This window comes from Gavia stellata, chromosome 4, assembly GCF_030936135.1.
Source record: "Gavia stellata isolate bGavSte3 chromosome 4, bGavSte3.hap2, whole genome shotgun sequence".
In the NCBI taxonomy this organism is placed as follows: Eukaryota; Metazoa; Chordata; class Aves; order Gaviiformes; family Gaviidae; genus Gavia; species Gavia stellata.
Genome location: NC_082597.1, coordinates 68,927,898 through 68,950,544, shown reverse-complemented (window position 1 = coordinate 68,950,544; position 22,647 = coordinate 68,927,898). Strand labels below are relative to the sequence as shown.

General features: G+C 42.9%; 1 protein-coding gene across 1 annotated transcript in view; it reads right to left on the bottom strand.

Annotated features, from left to right (window-relative positions):
• Positions 1 to 6,765: 6,765 nt before the first annotated feature.
• The window catches only part of ADIPOR2 (adiponectin receptor 2), a 37,081-nt gene continuing 21,199 nt past the window's right edge, over positions 6,766 to 22,647 (bottom strand). The window contains exons 4-9 of the mRNA XM_009821503.2: positions 14,835 to 14,954; positions 12,813 to 12,984; positions 11,953 to 12,139; positions 10,692 to 10,879; positions 9,265 to 9,458; positions 6,766 to 7,748 (exon numbers count right to left, since the gene is read on the bottom strand). Of these exons, the coding sequence (XP_009819805.1) occupies positions 7,617 to 7,748; positions 9,265 to 9,458; positions 10,692 to 10,879; positions 11,953 to 12,139; positions 12,813 to 12,984; positions 14,835 to 14,954 (993 nt within the window). The 3' untranslated portion in view covers positions 6,766 to 7,616. The remainder of the gene's footprint in view (positions 7,749 to 9,264; positions 9,459 to 10,691; positions 10,880 to 11,952; positions 12,140 to 12,812; positions 12,985 to 14,834; positions 14,955 to 22,647) is intronic.

The following is a 22,647-nucleotide window of genomic DNA, read 5'->3' as shown; positions in this document are numbered from 1 at the left end:
TTATTCTATTAAGGCAAGACTCAATGGGAGAAAAGTCACAAGCGGTGCTCTGCAGTGAGGGGTGTCCGTCAGATCCACCTGGTCATGTCTGGCTGCCGCACAAATCAGGGGCTTCACAAGCCCTAAACCTGCAGAAAGTTTCCTCCCAGGCAGGTGGAGAGGGAGCTGGGAAGGGACCTGGAATCTCTCTGTTACACTCCTTACAGGCTTCAGAAACACCGCCCTGCAGGCTGAGGTAACCCTGCCCCCCCCCAAATGCTGTGGCGGGCACTGAAGGCATCCGAGCTGCAGGCAGGGACACACACCTCGCACAGCATCACGTACACATGCCCTCCCTTGACTCACACTTTGGGACAGACAGATGACTACACCTTCAAGTATGACCAGACGGGGATGACTTCATCCTACAAAATAATAGGAAAATCAGCCCTGGATTTACAGCAGCTGTTTGCAATTGGGAGTGGGCAACAAATGCAGCAGCTTTGCAGCAGGCTGGCCTCAGCTGGCTTATACTTAGCAAGAGCCTGGTGCATCCCGGGCTGGGGATCGCAGCAGTTGCAGCAAGGAGCCACACGCTCCAAGTGGGTTAATGGGGGGGGATACCCTTCTCTGCCACAGCGAGGGACCAGTACCTCAGTCTTCCTTGGTTTTATGCGTACCTCTCAAACTCAAGCTCCTCAGAGTATTTTCCAGGATGCTTTTTCTGCTGATAAAGCCCAATGGTACTTTCTGCGCAGAAACTCTGCACTCTCACAGGCCTCTGCTTGGAGGCGACGGGAGCTGAGAGCAGGCAAACACAGCGTGCGCTTTTGCACAAAGCCATTTTTCAAAACCAAGTGGGGAAGGAGCATCAAAATCCCATGTGCTGAACGACTCCATCACCAGATGGAGTGGATTGCTGCTCCCATCCCCCCGGATGCTGGGGAGCTCCCCCATCCCTCGGCACAGGCTGTTCCCCAAGCCTCTGCCCTGCCCCAGCTGCAGGTTCCCTTATGCCACCTCTGCCTGCACTTCAAAGGAGCCTTTACACCTTCTGTCACTGAGCCAGGAAACGCCACTGTCATTACTCCCCATGACATCAGCCGCAGGAACACAGCTCGTCATCAGCGCATGACGCAAACCGTAATAGCCCCGCTTGAACGCCACCAAGCACATCCCTTCAGTAAATACCTTATGGGCCCCACAGGAAATTTCATCAGCTCTTCCTGCTTTGCTTGCTGCTGCCGCCTTAAACTTTGCGAGCCCCAGCACCCTGCCTTTCCCCGAGCAGGCCCCCACCAGCAGCGGGAGAGGGTTGTGCACCGAGCCCCATCCGTGCACCCCCCCGTTTGGCTCCACTGGGGCCGGGCAGCTGCCGCTGTTCCTCCCGCCGGCCTTACAAGGAGTAGCACTGGCATTGCACAGGGATGTGCGCAGGTGCTTCCTCGGCCCTCCTCGAGGAAAGGCTGCAGGGACGGTGGCAGGAGGCTGCCAGCCTTCCCGGGGGCCCTGCCAGCCCCCAGCCGTCACACCAGGGGCTGGCCTCTCATGGGCAGCAGGGAAGGGGACAGGGAGCTGCCGGGGAAGCCCCCGCACCAGCGAGAGCGAGTACACCAATGCTGTAGGTTACGTGCTAGCCAAAAATCCAAGCTGTGCTTGCTTGTCTAAATTTCAGCCAGCAGTGGCTTGCTACAGCGCCACGCAGCTGGGCCCCCTGGCAGCAGGGGCTGGAGCCTGCTGTCACCCCCCTCCTGCCCAGCTCCAAGGGACACAGCATCGCTTTCAAAACTGGCAGGAGGCTCCCTGGCAAAGGCAGCAAAGCCAGCCCGGCTGCCCCTGTGGGCAGCGGGACAGGGGCAGCTGGGCCAGAGCCAGGACAGAGCCCCAGGCTGGCCACCGCAGCCAGGAACAGGCAGGGAGGTGGTGGCAGTGGCTGCTGCCTCCCAGGAGGGACAGCTTCCCATTTCTCCTTCCCAGCAGCTGCTGCTGCCACACGGCCCTGGCTGCTCCTGTTGCAAGCGGAGGGGGAGCTGCCCCAGCCAGCCCCACAGCCTGGTGTGGGCTACAGAGAACAGCTTCTTCAGCTTAGGGGAGCTTGGCTGCAGCCAACACTAAGGCAAACCTCAAACCACATGCACAGGTTCAGCATGGTTAGAGACAAAAAGACAAGACAGCTACTGGAGCTGGTTTGGGTGTCATTTGCATTTGTTACAGAAATGTATCGGTGCTCTGGGAACCCAGCCAGCCACATGATTTTCCCACCTCCTTTACAACTAGACTGCTTGGGTTTTTATACCACCTGTGAAGAGCCTCTGCGTCCAGTTGTAGAGATGCAGCCGCTAATAAGTGAGATCATCCTGAATCTCCAATGCAAACAGCTATGAGCTCAGAAAGAGTAACAGCTCTGTTGTTCAAATGCGAATTTTACTAGAGTACAGAAGGGCAAAGGTAAAACTCCTGGAAATGCCAGAATTAAGACCAAGTAGACAAACTATCCCCTTGTGCACATGCAGGAGTGCCAGGCTGGCATCCTGCCGTCCCTCCCCAAGGAGCCCACCTTCCCGACGGTGAACAAGGGACCACTTACGCCACAGTCCTCTCTCAGCAGCTGAACTATAATGCTGCCCAGGTGATGCTGGGCAGAGGGTTCCTATGTTGCTCGTTGTTAAAATAGCTGAAGATGATCAGGTGCGACATGCTCAATGTTGCCATGAGGTTGAGGCTGGTATTCCTTCTTCATAAAGAGCAATACAGATCTAGGAATTAACACACATCTTCTCCAGGGAACTGATCTTTTCAGGAAACTTCATTCGAAGTACATCAGTGCTCAGCACTCCTGGAAATCATCCTGGAGAACTGCGGCTTGGGCACTCCAGACAAATATAGAAGCACTGACCAGCAGGAGAGTTTGGTTTAAACAAACTGCTTGATGCCACAAAGTGGGGGGGGAGGAGTGGGGAGGAAAAACAAACTTAGTTTTGAGTAGCTTCAACTTAACCAAACTCAGCTCCTCCATCCAAATCTTATCCTTACTTTATTTACAGCTCCTTAAAAAGTTAGGCAATAGCCTTAGACATTCACCTTGATTGCAGCACTTTAATCCATATTCAGGATAAGTTCACTGTTTGCAATGAGTGAAGTAAGTGATTCTTGAGAGAAGACAAAGCACGGCCACACTACATGCAGAAAAGGTAGGACAAACAATTTTAGCCTGCACAGGCAACTTTTAAATATCACTCTGCTTTCTGAAAACAGAATAAACTCAATTCATACTCAAACATGGCAGCTTTTTTTCTTTTAGCTTAATTCATGTGTAATCTGATGCCGACATTCTCCACGCTCCTTTAATTTGCTTTGCATTTAAAAAAATAAAATCCATCCTGAGACCTCAAGCTGTCACAGGTCATTTACTGGAGCTGGCTCTCTTACAAGTCACTGCAGAACATGTATCTTGAGTCAAGTAACTGATAAACAGCGCAGCTGTAGATGCCCAGACTCAGTGTGAGCCAACAGAAGAGGAGGATTAGGCATATCTTGCCCAGGCAGTTCACAGATGTTTGCTGACAGCCGAGGAACAGGGATGAAGGAGCAGAAGGCCCCACTCCAGGCACAGGGCTGTTCTGGTCAGCACCAGCCCCACACCCTCCTCAGCCAAACCTGACTCCTTCCCACCCCTGCCAGCCCCTAAACCTGCATAGCAGGAAGAGACGCTCAATCTCTTGCTTGGGTACAGGCTGGGAGGCATTTCCTCCACGCCAGGAATCTGAGTCCAGGCCTCCTAAACATCTCTTCCCAATCTCAACTCACCTAAAAATTTACCCACAACAACCAAGGTCTCTAGCACCCACCCTCTTTCTGCCCAGCTCTCGTTCTTCGCACCCTCAGTCGCTCCTGCCCATTTTCCTCCTTGCAAGCTCTCACCCCCAGTGCTTCACCTTTGGCTTTCCAATACTGTCTGTAAATCAGTTTCTGCTCCTTCCACCCGCTCCACCCGGGTTGACTCCTTGGTTTGTTCCTTTCCCTTGTCTGCCAGTTACCCCCTGGCACTCAGTCTGCAGTGGTTAAGAGAAAGCCCTTTTTAACCTTGGAGTGAGGAAGGGGACAGTACACGTGCAGTCTGCTCTAAAATCTGCAAGACCAGAAACTGGAAAACTGAGCCACTGAAAATGTGTCTCTAAACATGCAAAAACAGGTAACCTTTAAAATTATAGCTAGCCTAGGTTCAGATGGAGGCTTGGGGGATGGAGAGAGCTGACAAAGGCTAGCCAGCTCCAAGAACACCCTGCAGCTTTATGCCCTCACTCTACAGCCTGGGTTCAGCTAAGCTTTCCAAAACAAAAGATGAAACTTAGCAGTACCACCAATCCCACTTTGCCCTCAAGTTACTTTCAATATATGGCAGAGGTCAAAAACAAGCAGACATGGGACAGGATAAATGTTGTCCCAGGCTTTTCATTCTCTGCAAGCTCAATAATTTTATGTCAGGAGAATTCTTATGACAAGCAGCTTCATGAAGTGGTGGCACCAGACACACCTAACATCATCTCCTTCCCTCACACCACTTTCTGCCCCATACGACAACTGGCAACTCCAGTGGGCATCAAGTAAAAGTCTAGACTTCAGAAAAACAAATTTCTCTTGAGATCAGCACTGTAACTAAGAGGCAGCATGGTCCATGGACACCTTTATCTGCTGCGGTTTATATATGCTAAACAGTATTGAAATCTTACAGCAAGACCAGGCACATACTTGATGTGACTTATAGACATCAAGAGGATGCCACGTAGCAGAACTAATGTTTCAGTCACACGAACTGGGTTTTGCTCAAGGAGGCATACAACAAGCGACGGTTCAACCATAGGTAAACAAGCCTTTAGGCATCAGTTTGGTTTCTGCACGAGCAGAAGTCTTTTACCTATGAAGGGTTGCCTGTAAGCACTGGGAAGGAAGAAAGGGAGAGCGACTCTTTCAAGCTTCACACACAGCACAGAAAGACCCAAACTAGACAATATTCCATTTGGTTCTTTTATTAGCAGAAGTTAAGAATACAGCAAGTAATAAGATCCCATCTTATATGGAACCATACCAGAGTCCCCAACCATCAAAACCCCAGAATGTGCTTCATTGCTTTCAACAGTAAGCAATTTTTAAAAAGAAATATACTGAACAAGGCCACTATTTAATGGGGAAGGAAAGAAGCTGTAGGTCCTAACTATTCTATGGCAATAACCTGCACACAGAGCAAGCAAGCCTCTGACTGCTGAGAGTAAGGCATTCAGGTGCCGACCTGGGAAGAGTTCTCAGCAAGAGCTACAGAAAAGTGCACAGCTAGGTTTTTATTGGAACACACAAACTTCTCAAATGGAGAGACTGACTGGGTTAAGAATAGCAGGTGGAGTACGGTGTTTTTGTATAGTCTGTGCTGCGTAGGACCAGGTTACAATCACCCTTCAAGGAGTGAACGTGGGATGATCCAGAATGGAGACTGCCACTTCTGCTGGTACTGTTACAGAGGTATCCCAAAGCACCTTACAGACAACTCTGATATGTACCATGCTTTCCTCAGAAACCAATATACTTCCTGCCAGGCAACTCTGCATCTTTGTCAGGGATGCCAGTGCTATTAGCCCTTACATCCAAGTTAATACTGCTCTTTACTTCACTGTAGTACCACACAGACCTGTGATAAACTTGTTCCGGCCCTACAGGCATCCAGTATAGTTATCCTACTGAGAACACGTCCCTCTAAGCTCGCAGACTCTGCTACAGCACCTCTATCTGCAGCTGACCTTGCTCTCAGAGGCTTTACAAAGACTCCATTCGAGGGGTGAAACACAAATATCCAGTCAACTTTCGGAAGGCATTCTGCTTCTACTTGACTCCATTAAGCAAAGTAACTCCCCAAAACACAGTCTGTGATACCCAGGGTATGCAAAGATCTTTGCAATCTACATTTTTCTCTTGAAGGATGAAAATTCAAACTTGCATGAGTCTTAAACAAAAAAAAACACCATAAAAAACCCCATCCTTTTCCTTCCTTCCTTGTAAAATACAGCATTTTACGAATGTTTAACTCATCTATGAGAGAGGTAATTGCTCTGAATATCCATCTAAACACTCCAAGCAATACCTGTGCCATAACAAACAAAAAGTTCAAGTTTCATCTTGCAACTCCAAAGATGCTCCATCAGTCTAGCTTCTGACTGGGCTCCAAAGATCAAGTTGCATCAATTACACAAGAGAAGGGTCTATACCTCCCCTTATAAAGGAGGTGCATCTGCTCCACAGCAATCCAACTGAACTCTTAGTTTTAGGTTTAAGAAATACCAGCAGTCCCATTGCTAAAGCACAGATGGGAAGCAGACCGGGGTTTGGGGGGGGGGGGGGGGGAGCAGAAATAAAAAAGGAACTGCATTGAGTTGATTGTGGACTTTTCCTCTTTAAAAAGAAAAACCTGCAAACTCCCTTGGCATATGGAGCCTGACACACAAGAAGGTAATGTGCTTGAGGTCTGCAGTAACTGTTAACTCCAAGTCCTAGAGCAAACAGCTTCCTCTTTCCAGTCCATCTTAACCCCACCTCTGTTTCCCCTCACATGCTCAACTATCTTTTGACAAATGCATTACCATCATTTGTTCAGACAAAACAGGGCAGGCCCGCCAGTGGCAACCATCTACTCAACGGGGGCCTTTGGGTATAGGCAGGCACTGATGGAGTCAGACTGTTGGCCATTTCATGTGCAGTTATCCCATCATGCTCCAATTCATATGATGAGAACCAAAACAACTTACTGTAAGATCCACTATCCAGAATTATACAGGCCACGCAAGCTTGGAAGGCAGCTGTCCCACACGCTTAGGGAGGGCGCAGATATATCTTTCGAGTTACTCGAGTAAATAAACTTGCTAACACTGTGACCTGGATGACAACGTGATTAATCCAGCCTTCACAACCCTTGTGTACACATACTGAACCTACTCCAAGTGCTGGCCAGGACCCCACATTGCCCAGGGCACGCTGACCACCAGGAAAATCTGCAGGACCAGCATGCTTCACTCCTGGGAATTTTACCTGGTCCTCCTGCAATCATTTATTTTGTGCAAAATTGAAACAGTGTGTGGTACTTGCATGTTGCATTCTTTACAAAAACCCTTTTCCCCCCACCCATTGTTTAAAACATTTATATAAATTTTATTTAAACAGAAAGTTAGAAATCTTATTTACAATTTGTTTTTCTCCCAAAAGAGCATCTAAAATCAACTCCCAAACCCTCCAAGAGGATATAAATTTAACCTTGATTTTTTTTTTCTTTTTAAAAAAAGGAAACTGCTAAGCTATCCCTCCCCACTTCTACAAATAAATATGGCATTGAACAGAAGCCGATTTGGAAGGGTCCTCTGTAGCTCAATCTGTAGATCCCAAGAATAAATTAGGGTTTCAGAATTTCCTGGTCTTCAAATTGATTCATTCCATTGCTTGAGGTATAGAATTTATCTTGGTTAGTCAGAATCCCCATGAAGCTCCATGCCCCATCAGCTGAAACTTGGATTCTTCTTAGGTATTCATTTTGCTAGCCTGTATGCTTCAACCGCACTTGCGGTACTGTTTTGGTTACGATCTTGGGCTGAAGGCTGGTTTTACTGCATCCCATCTTCCTCTGTGCAGCCTCCTCCAACTGTGAAACGGAACTCCTGGAGGTTTGAAACCCCATGGAAGTGCACAAAAGCACCAGCCACTACAAAGACGTGAAACAACTGATGGGAGTGGAACTGTGGAAAAGAAAACACTTCTGTTCACTCAGGGTACTTTGGGTTCTAGTGCTACCCTGTCTCCAAAAAAGCCACACATTCAGCTGAAGTACACAGTAACACGTAGCAGTACCTCAAACCACAAGCTGCAAAGTTCTCCAAGTTGTGTATTAAAAGCCCATCCCTCTCCTATCATTAGCAAAATAATCAAATTCCACACACACACACACACCGCCCCTTCCTTCAGTCATCTTAACTAGCTGGTCAGTCAACAAATATGCTACATAAATGCTATAGCGCATATTTGTGAAAGGACAAGGATAATTTCAGAGCTTTGGGCAAAAGGCTTAAGCAAGACACTTAAAATTAGTTCCTCCACAACACACACTGGTGGTTTGTTAATAAAAGGGCTCTCATACAGCTAACAGGTACAAACTCTGCTCTGGTCACAGGCGTAAGTTTTGCATAAGTTTTACCAGGTGGATTTTCAGAATATTATTTTATTTCTCTGCCACAGAGAAACAGAACAGAAAAAAAATGGCGTTATATTAAAACCTAGAAACAACCAGATGTTCTGAATGAATGCCCAGGATGCTATTGATTATAGTACAGCAGAATGAAAACCGTGAGTGAGCTACATGACAAAGCATACCCTTGTTTGAGGGATGCCATACCAATATCGATAATGCTCTTGAAAAGTTTCTACAAATGTGTATTTGCAGGCTCCACGGGAAGCTTGGAAAAGAGTTGGTGGTACACCAGTGCTTTTGGAGCCTAGCTCATTATCATAACAAGGCTTTGGCCATTTAAACAACTCTAGCAAACTGGTGCTGTGCAAAAGCCACTCAAACAACCCAGGCCTCATTCTCACTTCTAATCTTCTTTAGGGGCCTTGGTACAGTAGCCTTCCAAAAATCTACTTCCCTCTCATCTCTACTCTTGCTCTACCCAATTTCTTTCTTTACACCTTCCCTGCATATTTGCTCTCTGCAGTCTTTGTGATCCTTTCGCTCATCCCAAGTTTCCCCCACCCACCCACATGCTCATCCCACTTTCCCTTCTTCTGGGCCAGAGATCCCTCCGAAGTCTACCATCTCTATCCAGCGTTTTCACTGGCTGCACAAGATGAGAAGCCAGACACAGTGAAGATCCTGGAGAACACACTGAACATCAGAGAAATAACCATGCACTATTCTGCACAGAAGCAAGTTAAGACGTGTGTTTGCAGGATCCTCAACACACTCAAAAAGGTTTGCAAAGTTGCTTACCCATCTATTAAAGTTATCTGGTAGATGTGCTGGGGTGAATTTGCACACCAGCAATTACTGCAGAACAGCCAGCTTGTGATAACTCAGCAAGAGAGGCACCAGGTAACCCAGGCTCAGAGAGCCTGCAGTTGTTTGGCCCCTTAAGACCCTATGCTTCTGATGCAGCAGTTTGATACTTGCAATAAGAAAACATTGACACAACATCCTCCAGCCTCAAGGGGAACCAGCTATCATGTTGGCCTCCTCATCCACTCATTCTGTAGACTCACCCAGATGTCACACTTGCCAGGGAAGAATCTCTCCGGGATGCGGGCAGCATATAGTGCAGCACCAGTGATGTACAGGCATGCCATGAGTGCCAGCCAGCCTATCTGCCCCATTGTGGCTGCCTTCAGGAGCCCCTCAGAGATGACAAAGTGCAGGGTGGGAATAACCCCACTAAGACCCAGACCTAGAAATACTCCTGGGAGGTAAAGAAAATGTGGGAGAGTCAGATTTGAACACAGTGGCGGTAAGGGAGACAATGAAAACATAAAAGCTACAGAGGGAAAACTCAGTATTTGCCAAAGCAGCAGAAAGGTGACAACTCTTGAAGCTGAAGGTCCCCACAAGAGATTTATTGGAGAGGAAGTTAAGAATGTACAGACTTCCTTCATATACCAGAAGCTATTCAGTTATACATTCCAGCAGATACTGAAATATTTCATTTAATGATTGCATCTGCCAGCTTTAATGTACCTTAAGCCAGTTACACATCTTGGACTGTAGAGGGCACTGAGACTACATGAACTATGTATCACTTTAACATAATCCCTCAAGAGCAAGACAACAAGGAGACATGACAAAGACATTATTTATCATATACTGTACAAGTAGTCCTAGGAAACAGAATACTAGTATCCAAGGCTCATCTGATCTGCCAGATATAAGAACATGGTTTATTCATTTAGATTTCAGCAGCAAGTACAGAAATCTTGTAAAAAAAGCGTGCATGGGAGAAATAATCACATCCCATCCACAGATTTTAAGTTTGGAAGGCTGAACCCTCTGAAGGTACACCCATAGCTTGTCCAGGAAATCTAGATTTACTGTAGACAGCATGTGCAGGTTAAGTAACAGGAAATATTACTATTCAACCCAGCTGTGTTCAGATTCCATAGCTGCCCCCTAAAGCTTTCTCCCTCTTCCTACCTCAGAATGTGAAACCAAATCTGTTTTTATTCTTTTGATCATGTGAAGAGATAAACTAGGCTCTTTGTCTTAAATATGTCTTTTATCTAGGCAAATTATTCAGATTAATTAAATCATTCAATGATTTGTTACTGTCTGAGCCTAGTATTACAAAAACAAGACAAACAGTAGAAGGAATATACACATACACACACCAAGCAGTCAATCATTTTTTTGAGAGAGCAAAGTTCCTAGATGTAGCTAGAAATACTTTGCACTACCTTTCCTACTGCATGTGTTACTGTCCATTTCAGGAATGCACTTCCAGGACTTGCACCAGCCCTTATCTGTGCATCCAGTTGGGTATAATCAATGCTGAAAGAAAACCCATCAAGCTCCCAATTCAAGAATATTAGCTCTCTCTAAAATTAAGCTCTCTTAAGTCTTCCCAAGACGGTTTTTCCAAGTGGCAAGTAGGAAAGAGGAAAGGTAGTCAAGAAGCAAAACAATTGACTTCAGGTCTTACCTGCCCTTACACCCCGGTATTCAGGGGTTGCAAACATGTCCCATTGTGAGACAATTATGGCTGCGATGCCCAGGACACAAATCACAATCAAGTAGATGAAGCAAGGCTGAGGGTTGCAATAGAAAGAGTAGTACAGCCATGGTACAAAGCTGCCCATTATGAGAAGTGCAATGCCAGAATAATCCAGCCTAGAAGGAAACAAAAATCAGTTTGATAAGAAATACGAACGTTTGGAAGCCCTCATACCAACACCCTCTTCTTTAGTAGACCAACTGTCTACTTCCCACTGCAAAATGAAGTTATTCTCACTACTGCAACTTACTTCCTGATGGCAACTCTTCCACCAATGCCCTCCTACGGTAACAGATTATCTTGATAGAAAGCTAATAAGGCCATTTTTGGACAGTCATCAGCAATACATACAGCAGCCTTTAGAACAAAGCTTTTTGAAAGAAAAGCTCAGATTTAAGCTTCAGATGAGGAAAAAAGCAACACAGGAGTCCTCTGAACACAAAAAAGGGCACACTGTGTTGTGAGAGCGCAGCCAACACAAACACTTTAGATTCTGACAAGCATGAGTTAGTTAGGCATTAGCTTAAGTGACCACTGGGGAACAATGTCACAATTTTTCAACCACGCTGTTTTTCTATACACCAGTGAAGAAAAGGAATTCCTATAGCCATTCCTTTTTACCACACCCAGACAAAATGCTCCTACAAAAGATGGAGTTAGTTTTTCAGCAGGGGATTTTAATTGCTGGGTTACTTTAGAGGTGGTCTTGCAGATTACACAATCCTAGGTTGAGCAATCTTAGGAAATATATTTAGCAGCCAGCCAAAAAAGAACGCATAGTAAAACCAAAAGACCGAGACGTCGTGATACACATTATGGAGCTGTCTTACATAAGTTTAAGCTTCAAAGTCACTCAGAATAGTTGAAATGACAAGAAGTGACAGTTGCATTAAAAATTCAAAGTCCTGCAACTAAGCTGTAGGTATACTACTTACAGCAGCAAGATGCATGCACACGCCTGCCAAACGGCAGAAAAAGAAGGAGTTTTAAGACTAAAACGACAGCAGAAAAACTCATGCTGAAACAAACAATAATTAGAAGAAGCTGCACAGCATCTCTGCTCAGCTCTGTTCCAAAGTACATAAAGTCATGCAATGAACAACTCCTACACTGGGGCTCCAGGCATAAATCCCAACCCTATTTTCCCACCTGTTTCTTATTTGGCCTACCGAGTCCTCCAGGCACTTACTTGGAGAAGAGCCGGGAAACACCTTCTGAGTGGCAATAAACTGTGTGGAAGAGCCATGAGAAGGAGAGGCAGAGTATGGCTCCCAAGAAGAACAATCCAACAACCACTTTCTCCTGCACAGGTGCTACAAAGGACATGTTTGGCCGGAACATGTAGAAGATTCCCAGACAAAGGAAGAACACGCATCCTGAAAAAGAGTAAGGCAGAAAGGTGTCAAGTTCATGCATACTGAAAGCTTTTCTTTCTAAAAGCATGACTTTAATGTACAGGAGCACTAAACATAGGAGCTGCATGACAACCAGCAGCACACATGCAGAATAAAGTACTGCCCTACTTCAGTTATGCATTCCAACCACATTTCTGTCTCAGACTGATGCAATACAGACTTGCATGGACTCTGTATTTTTACTTGTTTTGCAAGATGCCTGACAACTAGTTGGACATTCTAGAAAAAAAAAAAAAAATCTATTGCAAAATGTAAAAGAAGGGCATAGATCAAAGAAACCCTTTCCCTTCAAGGCTCCTTGCAAGTTAAAAACCACTCATACAAGCTACAAATTAAGTGCGTTCCTGTGGCAAGAAACGCGATCTCAACTAACACCTACACACGTGGGAAAAAAGAATATCTACCCATAATTTCTTAACAATCAGGAAATTTTTAATTCATTCATTTGTATTGAATGCCATAACTAAGGAAGTCCCATCCAACCCTGGTGGGATAAAATTAGGAGAGGGATACCAACCTGTTAATTTAACAGATTACTAGTGGAATGATAATGCTGACCACCCACCGCTTTCTATCTTGCTCTCAAAGAAAGCAAGCAATGAAGCCAAATAGCATTAGAGCAAGCTGACAATACCTAGAAGATGCGTCCAGATGTTACCAGTCTCTGTATGTATTCTGAAGATACTCTTGAAACAAGCCCGGAAGGAAGGCATGGGTGGTCTGTGTCCATGCAACAGGTAGTCATTGTCCTTTAGCCAGTCAGGCAGAACATCATGGGGAATGACTCTCCATCGGCCCTCCCATACCTAGAAGTTAGAAAATTTAGATAAATGAAGGGAATTGAGTTCCACTGATGTATGGCAAAAGTCAGAAAACCCGTTTAAGTTAGAAGTGTTAGAGTTAATCTATGAGTACAGTAAACAGAAAAGGGTTGATAGGACATCTCTGGGGAAAAGGCTTTACACTTGAAATACAACGCTTAAGTCACTGTTCCCTATTCAAAACAGTATCATTATGAAGTTGAGCTGCACCACCAGAGAAGGAAGTACTTCAGCATTTCATTGAACAGGAAAGCTATTGGGCTTTTTTACTGCTAATGAAGGGAAAGCATTTAATTAATTTCCATGTTCTGTTATTTTTACAGATCATCCTTTCCATTTAATTGAAGAAGCCCACACCCAGTTCTCTCCAAGAAATAAGTAAAAGCCTGTTCTTCCAACCACAAGCCAATCTGACTACGTATCTACTAGCATTTGGGGCAGTCTAGCAAAAAAAGCTACCATCAGCACTAATACAGGCCAGAAAGCATGAAGTGGCAAGAATTCAGTGAGAAGTGTCCAATCCCTTATCCAGGTTGGAAAAAAAATGCTCCCACACTCCCAAAACAAACGGTGACAGATCAGTTAAGGCAACAGATCCATGACTCTCAATTCCATCAGATTTCTTCTTCAAAGGGAGAGAGTGCATATGTGCACACATCTATTCTTGCAGCTGGTGCTAAATGAAAAAAGTGTGCGCAGGTGTTCTTAGCACTACTTCAGTAACATAAGATACACTTAGTCTTCAGTTTGGCTTCAGAAGCAGCACTGCCAAGCAGAAGGGTATCAGGGAATTGCTTTATGTACCGGGGTTGTTTCTGCAGTGTTCCTTGGATTTGTCGTCTGGCTAGTAATACAGGAGCGAGCCTGAAGAATCCTGAAACACTAAGTTTAAAAAGCTACATTCTTATTTCAGTTTCAACAGCAAGAGCCCAGAGTTTTTAAATTAGTTCTCCACACTCCTTCACGAAAGCAAAACAAAACCGACCCAGTTAAAGACTGGGTTCTTAAACACATGAAACAAGAAAATAACTGGTTTACTTCATGAACCAAAAATTTGTAATGAGGTAGGAACAGCAGGAGATAATTCATTTTACACAAGCCACCCTACAAAGCATCTAAAAAGGGGAAAAGATGCATAGTGAAAAAAAACCCACAACAAACAACAGAACAACTCCCACACAAAAGATGACCAAGTAACTAGGGTCTCTCTGTAAAAACATCAAAGAATAGTTCATAAAACCAGCAGGAACAAGTGTATAAAGGGGCAGCACTCCTTTCACCAAGGAAGGAGGGCCAGAGACTAATACAGCCCCATGGCTCTAAAAAGTAGCAAAAATTGAGCCAAGGTCAGCAATTACAAAATCTACAATGGATTTACTTAGATATAATTTTAATATAGCCTTTTTTTCTTTTCAAGTAAGGGACAAAGCTTATTCTACAATGGATGCAAATGGTGCTGGAAAAGCAAAATACTTGCAAGTCTGAAGAAATCTAGAAAAAAATGACCTTGTAAATTAAAGTGCCTTGAACCAGAAGGATTTTATTCTGCTTTGCACTCACAAGTGTTTCTCAGGAAAGACTCCTCAATTTCATGATCAGCTTTAGAGTCTCATTTGTAATCCCTATTGTTCCATGCTTTACAATTTATTAATTTATGACAGACTGAGATCCTGAGAAGCTGTAGTGTTACTAGTTATAACAAGAGATGCCCATTCAGGGATGGTGTGTACTTGCTCTCCCACACATTAGTAGCGCAGTTGCTGCAGGTATAGTCTGTTGCCCACTGGAGTTTCCTAAAAAAGGAAACTACTTCAGCAGTTTCCACATACCCTTACCTTACACACAAATTCTTCCATTCTCTCCATAGCATGGTGGGCTTGTAGAAGAGGTGACATACCCATAAACCCTTCGTCTTCTTGAGGTGACTCATCATTGTGTCTATAATCCTCAGAACACTGGGGAGGGGAAAAAAAATAGAGTAAATACTTTGTAGAAAGATGAACAGAGAAAGGTGAGCTGTTTTCCATACAAAACTATGATTTGAGGTCTTGGCAAATAAAGGAGTCTTCTCTCCTTGTATGGCACTGAGGAAGGAATTCAAAAGAACCAGCAAAAAAATTATTACATGCTTAGGTATCTGAGAACAATTCACATGTCTAATCCATTTTGCACATGTTTTCACCACGTTTGGAAGAAAGCAGTGTTCTTCTGTAAGTTATGCTTCATTAAAGCCCAGATATGGAGTCTGAGGCTTGCAGCCTATCCACCTCTAGGGAAGGATTACTTCCTATTTTATGTTTCAATGTCACTATGCCTGCCTTAATGCTTTTATAACATACCTGGCATTTTAAGATAATAAAAGGCAAGCCAAGGAGAGGAATCCATTTACCTTGTTATAAATGCTTCACCTCAATTTTTAGTTCAAATCTGAAGATCTATTCTATTTAACTGACACTTCTGTTCAGCTCGTAATCCAGTAATGGACATTTACGCATTTGTTTGACTTTCAGGGTATTTCAGAAACTAGTATGAAACTTTTGCCAGTTAGATAAAGGCAAGTCATCAAGGAAAAGCAGTAACAGACATCAGAGTTTTAAGCAAAATTCAAATGAAGAGAAACATCCATATCCCCAAGGTGCACCAAGAGAATTAAGAAAACAAAACAAAAAACCTACTGAGCCTGGATATTCAATTCAGCTGGTACACATCACTAGTAACTTTATAGTAACGATGTTTGATAGTTTTCTACCCTATGTTGACTTATCACATCATCTACATATTATGATACACTCTAGCTTTCCATTTAGGATAATGCAAGGGGGCCACAAAAGTTTACATTCCTGTTTGCTTACTACAATACTCACGGCCCATCAGAGACTCCACTCAATGCTTCAGCTTCCAAGGTAAACAAGTTTAAGAAAGCTAGAAAAGAGAGAACGAGCCTTTTGTACCCTTCAGGCTTGACGCACAAAGCTGCCACGCACCTCGTGACCAAGGCAAGAAAGCCCCACAATCTGTATGGAGACTAGCCTCCTCCATATTACAAGCCACACCACCTTTTCTCCCTCCTATTCCCATATCAAGGTTAACAACTTTAAAAGCAAGATTATTTATCAATAATGCCATCCAAAGTGACCGAGAATCTAGTATATAACTTCATACTTTATCTATAAATTATTATCAGTAATGTTCAGATTAACGTCCTGAACTTTGAGTCAGAGATCAGATCTGGCTAAGCATTTGTCCCACATTAGAGTTCTCTCCTTAAGAGTTCCATCAACAAGATAAATGAATAAGCTGCTTAAAACTTTAATTTTTTAATAAATAAAAGGAGACTTCCTCGAACCTCCAGTGAGCTATCTAGATTCTTCAATATTTTTTGTTTTTGAGAGAGAGAAATGCCATGCTAATACTTGCTTTTATATTTGAGGCTTGCAGTAGCCACTGAAGCTTCATGTTTTGAAGAGGTCCCCCCACCATGTAGTTCTTGACCCAATTTTGCTTCTCTAGAATGCAGATCTCTGCTAAATAATACATAATATACATCCTTCACATTTTATGTATGACCTCACATTTGTCCACACTAGGACAACTCAATTGGCTAAGTAAATCTTTGTATATAATCCACATCCCTTGTACTGTCTACTCGCCTTCACTTATTACTCCAGTCGACAGCCCCTCTGAGCAAGTCTGGGCAATGATTTCATATTTTATGGCAGATGATTGATATAAATATTGATCAGCTCTAGGCAGATACTACAGCAGTATAAAGCAGTATTAACCACATACTCTCTGCCTAAGTTATCCCATTAATTCTATTGAGAAAGGCATCAGGCAACACTGAGATGTAAAGAGGTTTAATATCCTTCTAAAATAGGCACATGTACTGTTGGACCAGAAAGCATATTAATAAAAAACAAATTTGGTTTCATTCTGACGCAACAACATGCACCGACATTATTTCCCACACTGTCAATTTTACTGGCTGTTTTCTACTAATGGATCTCTCTGGTTAGGATTCTCAGTTTTCAGTATTATAAATAATTAACTCAAGGTCATAGAAACATAGAATGGTTTGGGTTGGAAGGGACCTTTAAAGATCATGCAGTCCAAGTCCCCTGCCATGGGGGTCTGGATAAGATGTTCATGATTGTGCAGACTATCTTACAAATCAATCTTCAGTTTCCAAGAACAGAAAAGCAAGGCTGGTGTTTAAGTTCCAATGTACTTGATACAAGAAACAGTGCTACGCCTTTTAGCTACCTTAGAATTCTGTCCCCCAGCACCACACAATGGCCAGCTGGAATGGGGTGAACAAGTTAGTAATCCTCAGTTTACAAAACTGGGTGGACTGAAGGAAAAAAGGTCCCTTACAGAATCAAAGCCTGTATTCATTGCAGTCTGCCCAGTGACTCAAAGCCAAAAAAATGTTCATTTCCCCCTCTCCACATACTCCCTGTTTCTAGAATGCGGGGAAGGTTTAAATTTGAACAGACTGTAAAGCTTGAAGAGCACAGCTATTTATGAACTAGTCCAAAATCTTTGCATTTTTTTTGGCAATGTGCCTACAAACAAATCATTACTGAGCTTCTTTTAGTGATAAAAAGAATTCATATCATATATACAGTGCAGATTACTGCCAGGAAACGGAATTGATTTTACTATCTCCTTCCTGCTATTAAACTGCAAAATTAGCATTCAAGGAAAAAAACTAAAGCTCAGCTTCTCATTCCTTTTCTCGCTACGGAGGCAAAATGAGGTCTGTTCTGGAACACCCGTCCTCTCTCGACTCCTTCCCATAACTTCCCATTAGAAAGAACAGTAAACTGCTTCTTGTAAGCTGGAAATCTGTAGTTTTCTTTTGGAAATCTGAAGGAGTCTATTGACCTTCAATTCTTCAGACAATGACTGAAGGGAAAAAAAACCTACTTCTGTTTAGAAGGCATATTGTTGTAAAATTTCCACTGTGACAAGTTCCTTCGTGCCTTAGGATTCCCATATTCTCTCTTCTTTGGCTGATCGTATCAGAAACTCAAGAATGCTTGCTTATGTTATGTTCTAGAAGCATACGCTTTAGAAATAGTTGGAAACAGGTCCAAAGTTCTGCCATCAGAATCACATTTTAAAATGGGGAACACATTGGGTAAATAATCTTACTTGCCTAAGACCATGTAAGAAATGAGACCCCAGAAAAAACCTCTGATACTCCCACTTTTAATGCGGTATGGTATATCCTGAACCAAGTGCTTCCAGAATAATTTTTGCCTTTGTACTTTCTAGGTCATTGGCCAAAAGGATTTTCACTTGTCTAATGTTTCAGATATTCTTTTACGTCACCTAATTTACTCAGTTTCTTTTAAAAGCAGTCTCAAATTTTGACTAAGTAATTCTGTGAAATCTTCAGAGCATTTTAGAGTATCTTGAAATAAAAACTCTCATTCACTTTTAACAAGCAAACTTGTTGCAATCATCAGCTGTCATTCATCAGCTGCACATATGCAGCAATGCATAGAATTGGTCTTTCATACAAATCCGAAATCATAGCTTCTGCATACTTACACTCTAGAGGGTCTGGACACTTAGTTCTATGGAAATGCCAAACAATCAGTCCAATTTTAATCTTACCCCTGCTGCAAATTCGTAGAGTGTTAAAGCTACCAACAAACATAGCACAGATACCTAATGAGATGGAAATGATACAACAGAAGTAAAAATGCATCCCGAGTTGAGTAATGGTACCAGAGAATAAACTAAACCTGAAGGACAAGTGACAATGGCTAGAAGAAAATAGTTTTACTGGTTTATCCATATTCACTTTATTTTGGGAAGTTTTCCAGATTCTTTTGTGATAACAGTGATAGACAAGAAGGTAAAAGAAAGAGGTAGAAATCATTCTTCTAAAGAAGAATTTCAGAGTGTGCTTTGGTAGGGATAGAAAAAGGTTTAATGCCAAAACCAAGACTTAGAGCACCAGAGGAAACAAGAGCAAGAAACCTAGGAACCCAATTGCACAGTGCCCATCATTAAATAAGTTTATTTTAACATTAAAATATCCCTCTTTTATAGCAATAGCACAAAAGTTTAAAAAAAATAGTTCACATTTAGTACAAGAATTTGTTGCCTGAATACCATCTAAAAAAGTCAGATCACATAGCCAAAGACCCTATTACAGACAAAACTGCAGTAAAACCTGCTCTAGTAAATGCAATATACTTCACTTGCCTAGTACAACAGCTTATCCTTCTCATCGCTCTCAAATCTGTTAACAGACGCACTGTTTATTGATTCCCTTCCTATGGAAAAGCCTGTCAGAAGTCAAGTCACAACAGTAGAACAAGATTCCAGAAACCCTTTTCCCACTTTCGAGAAAGTTGTGTTCTCTGGACTTCAAGTGGTAGAAGAGTAGTTTCTTGAGGTCTGTAGTTTCTTGATGCCAGTCTAAAGATTTCTAGAAAGTTTGAGAGTGACTACTACTTCCACAGGTAACAAGCAAGCTCTTGTTCATCACTTCAGACCGCAATTTTTCTAGAAAACATCAATCTTCAATGCTCATTAAAGTGTGCAAACTGAAACATGTCAGACTTGAATGAAGCCATGTAAGAAGATTACTCTTTCAAAAGTGGTCCTCTTCTTCCTCACCCCCATCTTCCTTTATACTGCTTCTCGCACCTCTCTGACCCTTGGGTTGATTAGCTGATCCAATACTAATCTGGCCTAAATTACTCACATTTTTGCTAGGTGAGCTTCCTATTAGAAAATAAAGTTGGTTCAGATAACCAAGGAATTTAAGGAGCTCAAGCTAGTGCAACAGAAACAAAGGGAGGAGCATCAGCTCCCAGTTTATTGAGATGCACTACAGAATACTTTCTGTGGATCATGTTCAAGGTCACGTTTCTTTTCACCACATACCAGTTGGATGTCAAATGATCTCCAGTCCCCCTTTTTGCAGCGTTTATCAATTAGAAAAGAGCCTAAGAACCTAGCTAGGCATGGATTAAGTAAAGCTAAACTAATGATCACTTCAATAGACTGCTGTATTCTCAAAAATTCCAGCAGCTTTCAGGACTGCACTTTCAGAAATTTGACAGTTTTCACTGGTTGCACGTATAGTATTTGATGCAGAACCAGAAGTGCACACATTAACCAGTAACACTAGTAACTGCAAGATAAGTCTCCTAAACCCCAGAAAGGCCAGAACTCTTCTGTGTTAGGGTTCCTTTTTGGACAGTCATTACTCAGTTACTCAAGGGCCTAACTGACCGTGCACATACCTACGTAAGTATTAAGCTCTGGAGTTAATGAAGGCTCATGTCTTAAAGCTCAACTGTTTGTGATGCCAATTCACCATCAAGATGTCACTGGTGCCCTAACGCTACCATCACAGGAATTTCCAGAGAGCAATGCACAATGTCCTTGTTGCTTCCTCCAGCTGCTGATAGATGCTCCCCCACTCTCTTCTTGGTTTGTGTCCTGACAGAACTCTGCCTTGGTGTGAACACATCATTGTAACACAGGCAAGATAGTTCAGAAAAAGCAAATGTCTTGATTAACGCTGAGTCGTGGGATATTATATGACTCAGTATTTACATAAAATTCTCTTCTTAAAATGCAAGTTAGAAAACATATGTTGCTGCATTTACAATACTACTGTTAACCCCCATATTAAACTGAAGTCACAAAGTCTAGACAAGAACTTGGAGTTCTTGCTCCTGTTTATCTGATCAGATGAATGATTAATAGTGTTTAACATGACATTCAAGTCATTTAATGTTTCTCGGGGCAGCATGCCAGATTCAGTAACTCGAGAGCATTCAGCATAATGGCCAAGATACATTCAAGGCTATAATATAAAAAGGCTATTTTCCTAATCGCAGTCCTGTAACATCCTTTTCAGCTATCCAGATTGCTTTTTTCAGCAACTCCTCTGTGCCCATTCTGTCAACTGACCTTTTATCAACCGATCTTTCATAAGAGGAAAGCAGCGACAGGTGGTGCCATGCCATGCCATTTCTCCTAAAGGCATGTTGCACATTTTTCCAAATTTCATCAGCTTATGTTCTTTGAATTGTAAGTAATTAACTGGAAAAGCACAGCACCTTAAAACTTTCCCTGACTTCCTCCAACTTCTGCACATACCAAGTTATGTTAAAATAACTGCTTTGTCATCTAAAGTTTAGATTCTCTCTTCATCTTACGGGCTTGTAAACACAGGCACACCACATCTTCCAAAAGGCTAACTACATTCACCTTCTAAGGAGGGTGTGCAAACCTGTTTGTGCTGTCACCGGACCAAAAAAAGTCTTTCAGCCTACTGGTCAAATTGTTAAGTACTTGAAGGTTCCTGGAGTTTAGTATTTTTCCTTTGTAGGTCACCTTCTTATAAAAGCTACACTCCATTTAATATAGCACTTGGAAACAGTTTTATACAACTAGTCAGGGGTGACTGCTTGCTGGCACTCAATAAAAACAAGAACTAACATTTAACACTCGTTTAGCAAATAGTCCTAGGACAAAGTCACATTTTGGCTTCAGCAACCTTGCTAATACACCCTTATTAGAACTAGCTCCCTCGTTAAGTATCTTCAGATGAAAAGGGTTTGTTGAATCTCTACGCAGTAGCGACTACTGATTTTCTGTCAATGCCCAGTACTTGACAAGGATCAAAGACCTCAATGCCCACATGTGCTCATCAGTACACTTCGGGGAAAACCCTGTAGAAATTGCTTCTACTGCAGAAGATTCTCATATGCCATTTTCTGCTCCTCTGTCATTGTTAATCCTGAAAGCAGAAAAAGAAAACAAGCATGCTGGGCTTATGGAAAAAATGCTTTGTTAAAAAAATAGAGAGACTCAAAGTGTACTACTGAACTTAACATAAGAGCAGAGCCAATGAATCAATCTAAAACAGTTGGAGGAAGATGCAAGTTAACCCAGCAGTACACCACTATTTTCTCTTATATCACTGTGAAAGGCCTTCATGTCCCCCATTGCTGCCCAAATCAGGCAGATACGATCTCCAGGAGAACAAAGGCAAAAACTGTGGAATCTAACCCTTGTCCAGGGAAACAGTTGTGCCAGTGAATTATAAACAAAACCACTCCCTCCCTCTCCTAGTTTCAACACACAGCACAGCAAGCAATGGTTACAAAATCAGCTGGCAGGCAGCAAACTCAGCAGAGTACCAACACTTCCTCTCAAAGAGCTAAGACACTCCAGACTAATACGAGACAATTGAACTCAGCTGCAATTCAACAAGTCATAACCTATAACAACTTTTGAGTTAATTCACATGAGAGTTTTCTGGCAGACAGGGCAGAGCAAGACATGGCCATTTCCCACATGTTACCAGACTTCTGAGCAGAATACTGACTACTTGTGGTTGACTAAGTCACCAGTTTCTGTCTTTTCTGCAGACATTCAAGCTCTACAAGCCTGTTAATAAACAAGGCACATCAACTGTCACTGAAGGATGCATCAGCATCTGAGTAACTCAAGCCTGTGGAGCCTGGAAACCATCTCCATATCCCATATCTTTGTACTGTTTAAGTGGGAATACTCGGAGATATTCTCCTCTGTGTATCCAAAAATGGTTTGCTGTACAAAAAAACCCACAGGCGTATTTGTAGGAAAAGATACTAGATTCAAGCA